Here is an 8,334-nt window from a genome sequence, read left to right on the forward strand (position 1 = left end):
CCAGCTTTGAATTCTGGGTTCCAGGCTATGGTCTGTACCAGTTCCAGCCATTGCGTCTACTGGGTAGTACACCAGAGGTTGGAAGATCTCTCTGTCACCTCCTGGTCAAATAAATGAACACATCTTTAAAAAGGAAGTATTTTCAGCCTGCAGGGTGTGTGTTATCTGTCATAAAGACTCAAATCTGGAGGCAGAAAATGGTCACACACTGTATGTAAATAAGCATGCACAACTGTGTGTCAATAAAACTTTATAAAGACAGGCTGCAGGCTGATTTGACAAATGGACCACAGTTTTGTGAAATGCCAAAATAACTGGGTGTATGGACCATAGGGATGCACAGGGATGGGAGCACAGGACTCGATGTGTGCGTCACCCCAGCTACCTGGCCCTGCATCCCCAGCCCTGCCTTGTCCACCTTCTCAGCTTTCCAAGGATAAAGCTCCAATCACTGCATGGCTACGGCACCACCACGGCCCTAAGACCTCTGAGTCTGCCACTTACGATGTCCCCACAGGTGTCACTTGCCAATGAGGGGTTCACCTGGGTCAGGGAATGACCTGTCTGTGCTTCCTGGGTGCTGAGAAGAGAAACACTGTGAGGTTACAGCTGAGTTTAGTAGGAAAGATGGTGTGATTGATTAGTCATGTCTGCACTGGGCACCAGGATGGAGAGAGCAGCACACGTGGTAAATATTTGCAATCCTGTAACTAGTTGATTTCCAAGGCCCTTATAGCTTTGAAACAGTGTGGTTGAGTGTCTGAAGGATTCCTTGGGAATATTCTAGAGATGCCCAATCAAGTGTAGATTCTCTTATACCTCTGCCTTTATGATAGAGGCAGCAGGAGGCTCCTGATCCTCTCTTCGTGATGGACATACCTGGGAGGCGGCTGGCCCTCAGGAAAAAGAACCCAAAACCATCACTGCCTTCACATCATCCCCATGGTTGAAGCCCAGAATGAAGATTCAAACACATTAATTCAAAGCTTAATGAGCTTTTATTGAATACTCAGTACGTTGATCACAGTCTCATTCCCTGCCCTTTAGATCTGGAGATTACGGATTTTGATCCTGAGTCAGAAGACAGGCATCAAGTAGAAGGAATCACTTTCTGCAGAAAGCAGGGGTGAGGGACAGTAGTGAGAGAGGGAGCGGGGAGAGGACGGCTGGCTTGGTGGAATGTGAACAAGTGTAGGGGAGCTGAGAGATGCATTTAGCTGAGTGTTGATAGGGGGTGGGATTGGAAAGATGTGAGAACTCGGGATAAATGAGCTTGGCTTTGGTCTCTGCATATCAGGGAGCCACTGAGTCTCCATGGGTGTTCCAGGGAGATGGTGGTGGGGAGGATTTATTGGACTGAGACAAGTTGGAAGAGAGGCAAGGGGAGACCTTGGGTGCAGAGGTGCAGATCTGGGAAGATGGAGCCTGGAATCTGAAGGGTTACACTCAAGGGGGAACACAGGTATGGGTGTCACCCTCGGTTGGGCATGGTGACTGGGGTTGCATGAAGGGTGCAGGAAGAGAGAGGAATCAAAGGTACAGCTGAATTCCCATCTTGGAGCCTGAGGTTGAAGATTCCATGGAATATTGGAGGAGGGACTGAGAAGGAAAGAGAAATGGTTGCCATGAGGTTGCTATGGTGCCAGATGTGGCTTCAGCCTTTTGAGCAGGAAAGAGCAGGGCTGGAGATGGTGAGACACAGATCATAGACATGGAAGACAGTGTCTGTGATCCAGCTCCTGGCCTGGTGCTGAAATTTCCCAGAGGTGAGCTTGGCTGGAGTTCTAGTGAGAACATCTACACATCTTCTGGAAAAGACTTCTCTTGGGCAGCTCTTCCAATGAAAGACATTTTCTAATGGACCAAGCAGGCTAGGCTGGAGGTGAGGACTTGGCCCTGCTCTGTCTCACTGTGTGGTTTCTTGAGAAGTGATTGAACCTGTCTGAGCCTCTACTGTGTGTCCTTCGAAGAATGAGTGGATCCCAGGGGACTGGCCATGGTGTCAACATGGTTCCAGGTGGCTGGAAGTTGCAAGTGTGAGAAGAGATTTTTTTTGGATCTCCTTTCTGGGGTAGAATGCAGAGTCCAGGTTTGTGGCTGGGGGAGAGGCATTAGGATGGAAAGAGCCAGAGCAGGAGGAGGCAGGGCAGCTGGGTTATCTAGAGAGGACATGAGGTCATTCCAAGGAGAATGTGTTGGGGCATCCAGCTGTTGGCCAAGGAAGAGAGGTCATGGAGAGACAGAGAGAGGAGGATTCTTGCCTCTTGGAATAGGCAGGATTTGGGAGAAGGGGATGGGTATGTGTTCAGGAAGAGGTGACAGCTCCAGGTGAGATGCAGGAGCCAGCAAGGGTGAGGTGGTTTAGCAGGTGGTGTGCAGTCTTGGCTTTGCTGGGGACACCCTTGAACTTTATGTGGTTTCTTTTGTGCAGGTTATTCCCAGGAGAAAGACAAGGAGAGGAGCAGAAAGTGGGATCTGAGAATGTCCTCTAGGTTGCACTAACCAAGGTAGAGAATCCAGCCTGAGAGAGATGATGTTAATGCTGCGGTCATGTCCCAGGCTTGTATTTGGCTGACTTTCTCTCAGAAGGACAGAGGCTCATCAAAGGGCTAAAAGTGTTGTAGGTTGGAAGATGGACTAGGTACCACAAAGTCTAGGGAGGAGGGGATGCAAGATCTCCGTATCTTCAGTATCTGAAGCTCAGCCTCTCCCTGCCTCTACTGCAAATAGAGCCGTTTTCGGAGGGTGCTTTGGATTTCAGGGTTCACTTTCCTCGCTTTTCCTTCCTGGAACAGCTCTGCTTCTGCCATCCGCCGGGTCACCTGCAGCAATGGGTGTGGTTAGCTCAGGGGTCTGGACCCTTGGGGGGTGGGCTTATGTATAGAAGGCTGGAGAACAGGGGCTGGTGGGTGCCCGTGATCCAGGATGAGAGAGCTTTATGGTCTCATCCTATGTCATAGTTTCTATGCAATCATTGATTGGACATCACACACACACACACACATTCCTCCCCCAGTTCACTGGATAGACACATCAACATTAGAAGAGTAAAGTCTGTCCAACCATTGGTTCCATTCAAGGGTTTTGTCATAGAATGCTCCTCAAAACTCTCTTTGGGTTTCCAGTTGCTGCTAGAAGATGGACATCCTAGTTTCTTGGTGGATCCCAGGTTGGGTTGGGTACATAAGGGAGGGAGAAAGGGAAGGAGCAGGCTCAGCCCACACCACTCACTCTGTGCTTGGCCTTGATTGGTCTCCAGATGCTTTGTCTGGGCTCACCTCAGTCAGAAGCTCCAGAATGGGGCCCGTCCTGTTCATGAACACGTCGGTCAGGGTCTGGATGAAGCAGGAGCCCTCCTGGTCATGTCTGTAGGCTATGTAACCTGAGAGACATCCAGAGGTGGGCTTGGGGGAGCTCCAGGGCATGGGGCTAGGGAAGACATTCAGGAGTCAGGAGCAGTGGGTGAGGGGGAGGAGCCGAGCCAGCTGGGAGCTCCTACCCTCCACTGTGGAGTAGACGTGGAGTGTGTCTGTGTACGTGGGGATGGTCTGGGGGCTGTCTCTGGTGATCATCATCACCTGGTCTTCACCCACTGTCTCACCAAGGTCCCTGTGTTCTGAACACCAAAAGGAGGGAAAGGCAAGTCAGAGAGAAAGACGGGAAAGAGATCAAGGTCTGTGATCGGGTCGGGCTCTGTTCCCACCTCCTCGGCAAGCCTGCACGATGTACACCTTGGGTTTGGCTCTCAGGGCCTTGCAGTTCTTGTTGTTGAGGACCTCAAAGAGGTCCTCCAGCTTGACCATCTCCTCATCTTCTCCCTTGAGGACGCCTTCATCCCCATGAGCCATGAGCACCACGAAGGCACAACTGACCGGGTCTTTCCAGGCATCTATGGTCTGCTGGAACTTCTCCAGCTCCTCCTGGAATTGCTGGAGCAAAAGAGCAAAGAGCTGGCTCAGGGAGAACCCCAGAACCCACCCACCTTGTGGTGCAACCCCTTCCCGGCCAGACTTTGGGCTACGTGGTCACATACCTGGGCAGTGGGGTCTCTCTTCACAGTGCTCTCAAATCCCAGCTGCTGGAACATGCGCTCCAAGGCATCCAAATCTGCCTCGGAACCTTCCCGAGCTTTAGTGACGCACAGCGTCAGAGCCAGACGGGCTCCTGACATGTCATACCTCTCCTGGACCAAGGGTGAAAAAAATCAGCCAGGGAAAGGAGATTAAGGGGAAGCCGGAGACACCCTCCTAGGATGCCTGGGGTCGGGTCTCAGGTGAAATACAGGATGTCCAGTTATACTCAAAATTCCAACAAAAAGTTTTTGGTATAAATATATCCCCGATATTGCGTGGAATATACTTATACGATAAACTCATTTGTAGTTGATGTGAAGTCAGCTTAATTGCAGAGGACAGGGTTCTCTCTTTTCATTTTTCCCAACCTTGCAGTTCAAGTGTGAACTTGGACAAATCCCTGAGGCTCAGTTTCCAAACAGAGAGACAATGAGAGTGTATGAGATTTTGGAGGTCTCTTCCAGGCTCATGTTTGGTGGCTGTGCCTCTCTCTCCATTCTTCCTGAGAGAATTCTGAATATTCCTCCTTGACTTCCTCATTTGCAGAGACCTCAGAGTTTCTGAAGCTAACACTGAGGTGCTATCTACGGCATCTGAGACAGAAGGATACTGGGATCAAAATGTCTTTTTTTTTTTAAGAGGAGGTGGGGCTTCTTTCTCTGTACAATAGTGACAGGAGCTTCAGCTTTGTTAATTTCTCTCCACCTTGGGTTGCCCCTCTGATTTTTTTTTTTTTTTTTGCCATCTGGTTGAACACTAAGTGCCCCGTAGCTCCAAGTACCAATCATAACTGATCCCTCCCACTCTTCATGAAACATTTAGCATCTCTCATCCCTGTTCTCCTCCTCCCCTCCCCCTGCACCCAGCCCACCTCCTGCAATGGCCGAGGGTTGCTCATTTCTCCTTCAATTCCAAGCTGGCTTTCAGCACCCCTTTCGGATCCTGGTGATGAGAAGAAGGCAGGCTGAAGATCTCCAAAGGAAGGCAGAGAGGATCGGAGGACAGAAGGGTTTGTGTGTCTGGGTATTTGAGATTGAATAGCACCCCAGGAATGGGGACATGGTACAGAGTCAAACTTGGGCACAAAATGACAGTAGGTCCATTCTAGAGAGACAGCCTGGTAGAGCCTTCCATTTGGGATGTCCTTAGAACTCCTGCTATTCCCATCCCAAAATGTCATCCCTCTGGAGCTTCCCTGTTCATCCTTTAAAGCACCCACCAGCCTGTGACATAGTGAAGTTTCCCAGGAAGCATTGGATTGAGAAATAGGGTAAGGAGCTACATACTCCTCTTCTTTTCTATCCTTGAGCTGACAGACTGAAGGAGCATCAGTAAAGAGATGTTTGGGGGTTTGTTTAAAACAAGGATGTCATCCAAGTGAGGAGTGCTACTCCAATACTATCCCAGTGGTCTCCAGTCTGAAGAGGTCACTCTTCTTCCTTCCCTCTGCCTTGAGCGTGAACACCCATTCTACTCTCTCAGTTCTCTTCTGCTCTCCAAATGAAAGACTTCCTCTGGACTGACAGCATTTTCCCATCGCCTTGCCTTTTCTTGCATTTCTTCCTCAGCCTAGTGAATATCCTTCCTTGATGACTTGTGTGGCATGATATCTGCTACCCCTTCCCCTTGTCAGCCATTCGTCCCACTCTTCCACTCACTCATCAATTCATTCACCCTTCCTTTCACACACTCATGCATACATCAACTCACTCACCCCTCCATGTTTTTCCACACACCCATTCATTCTTCCATCCAACTGTTGGTCCATCCATCCACCCTCCAATCCATCCATCCATCCATCCATCCATCCATTTACCAATCCATCCATCTATCAACCCATCCATCCATCCATCATTCCACCAACCCACCCACCCACCCATTCATCCATCCATCCATTTACCAATTCATCCATCCATCCATCCATCCATCCATCCATCCACTCACCCAACCACCCATCAATCCATCCATTCACCAATTCATCCCTCTAGCCATTCATACATCCATCAACCTGTCTATAATTCCATTACTCCATATTTCCACTTAACCATCCATCCTTGCATCTCCCTGTCTACCTACTCACCTATCCACTAAACATCTATCTAAACATCTATTCATCTAAACATCTATCTGTCCACTCAACCATCCATTGATCCATGCACTGATTCATCAATCAATCAATCGACTGATCTGTCCATCCACTTATTCACCTAAGCATCCATTCTTCCATCTACTAGGCAAAAATGTTCTGGGTATGTCTATGTGTAATGTACTTGGGGTACACCAGAGAAGACTGGCATTCTTCTTGCACATATGTAGCTGTAATATATGACACATAAACATGAAATCTCCCTGTTTCTCTCTCTCTCTCTCTCTCTCTCTCTCTCTCTCTCTCTCTCTCTCTCCCTCCTTCTCACAGATACACAAATGGAGCAAGTACTGTAAGGAAAGAGGAACCCACTGTTGTGAAGGAGGAAGTGCCCAGTGCACAGTTCTGGAACCAGATCAACCAGAATCAGGTCCTGCTTCCATCCCACTCAGCACTGTGAGCTTCAGCATCTCATTCCCCTCGTTCAGACCCAGTGTTCCCATCTTAAAAGGACCTGGGAAGACACTAGATTCTGAGCAGCGATGGCAAAAGCAAGGTAGGTCTTGTGACCCCCTGTGAGCCTTCTGGAAGTTGCCTGCCCTTTCTGTTTTCCAGCTCCACCGGTTTAGGCTTGCATTACAGCCATGCCTTGGATTCCTATTCTTGTGACTGACCTGGCAGCTAAACTTGTGGGACTGAAAGCCTGACCCCTTTTTCTCTGTCTCCATCAGAGCTGACAGTGTGGGCATACATACAGAGGTGGTGTCTGGGATATAATTTGTTGGAGAAGCAAACAATAAACAAATGAACAAGTAAAGGAAATCTTGGGTGGATGAATGGATGGGAATTTCTTCAGTTCTGCCCAAACTGATGAGAGTATCCATTCATGAGAGTGTGTGTGTGTGAGTGTGTATGTGTGTGTGTATGTGAGTCTGTATGTGTGTGTGTGTGTGTGAGAGGGGGGGGAGGGAGGGAGGGAAGGTAAGAAAGGGAGGGAAGGAAAGAGGGAGAGAGAGATGAAGGGAGAGAGAGGGAGGGAGGGAGAGAGCGAGTGAGCGAGCGAGCAAGCGAGAGTGAGCTAATAGCTATCAAATCACTTACCAGTGGTAAGACAGTTGACCCTTAAGTCCAAGCCCAGGCTTGCCACTCACCTAGCTGCCAGGACAGGGCTGGGCACGTAAGAGGATCAGCCCCACGTGCTGATCTCAAGAAGTGACTGACAGTGTGGGATCTTCTCAGGTGTCTCCTGAGAGGCCTGGCTCTGAATCGGGCAGCTCAATCCTCTGGCCCTTTATTGCCAGCCAGTTTTCTGTCACTCAAGATATCTCATGACAAGAGGGACACACCCTTGGACCAGCCCTGGTGTGGAAATACAACCAAATGTCTGTGGTATAAGTGATGGCTCAATAAGCCCCTGTGGCTAAAGGGGCTGAGATCAGGCTCTGGTCCCAGCCCAACCACAAGGTCCCCTGCTCCCACTCCTGTTCCAGCTCACCTGGTTATCACCACCCATCATTCCCGTCACTAAACCCATTGTATCCATTCCACCACCTTCTATTGTGTACATAACACCAGCCTCACTTTCCTAGTGCCTCATCGAGTCATCAAGAGCCCTACCTGTCTTCCTGGGGGCATCGTCACCTCCATTTTGCAGATGGGGAAACTGAGGCTCATTGGGTTGAAACTACTGCCCAGGTTGATGAGCCGGTCACTGGCACGGTTATTGTTCAAACCCAGGAGGATCTGGTGCAGCTGCTTCCACTGGAATTTCATGTCTGCCTGACCCCTCTCTTCTTGTCCTTGTGGTTTTCCTTCTCTGTTCTTTTCCAGAATTTTATTTTATGATTCTGTTTCATTCTCTGATAGATAATTCATGTACCATCAAGTGCACCAAGGGTTTTTAGCATATTCGGTGTTGCAATCCTACCAATAGTCTTAGAAGATTTATTATGTCAAAAAAAAAAAAAAACCACCCTGTATCCATTACCTGTCACTCCCAATCCCTCCACATGGATCAGCCCTAGGCACTCACTAATCTGCCTTCTCTCTCTCTAGATTCCTCTGCTCTGAACATTTCACAGGAATGGAATCACATTACATGTGATCTTTTGAGCCCGACTTCTGTTTAGTATGATGTCTTCAAGGTTCATCCACGTTGTAGCACGTATCATTCTT

General features: G+C 49.0%; 1 protein-coding gene across 3 annotated transcripts; it reads right to left on the reverse strand.

The window, feature by feature from the left end:
- Nucleotides 1–979: 979 nt before the first annotated feature.
- Nucleotides 980–7,466, reverse strand: CASP14 (caspase 14). 3 transcript variants are annotated; one of them, XM_017338752.3, is made up of 7 exons: nt 7,261–7,466; nt 4,945–5,015; nt 4,034–4,183; nt 3,704–3,929; nt 3,500–3,616; nt 3,232–3,382; nt 980–2,822 (listed from the first exon to the last, which is right to left on the reverse strand). In XM_017338752.3, the coding sequence occupies exons 2-7, from the start codon at nt 4,969–4,971 to the stop codon at nt 2,819–2,821; spliced, it is 675 nt and encodes a 224-aa protein (XP_017194241.1). In that variant the 5' UTR covers nt 4,972–5,015; nt 7,261–7,466; the 3' UTR covers nt 980–2,818. The 3 variants fall into 3 exon arrangements, with proteins under 3 accessions (XP_017194241.1, XP_008248915.2, XP_008248914.2); XM_008250693.4 differs by having other exon boundaries at nt 3,279–3,382; nt 7,311–7,465; XM_008250692.4 differs by having other exon boundaries at nt 3,279–3,382; nt 7,261–7,465.
- Nucleotides 7,467–8,334: the final 868 nt, after the last annotated feature.

The sequence above is a fragment of the Oryctolagus cuniculus genome, chromosome 16 (genome assembly GCF_964237555.1).
Source record: "Oryctolagus cuniculus chromosome 16, mOryCun1.1, whole genome shotgun sequence".
NCBI classification, from domain to species: Eukaryota; Metazoa; Chordata; class Mammalia; order Lagomorpha; family Leporidae; genus Oryctolagus; species Oryctolagus cuniculus.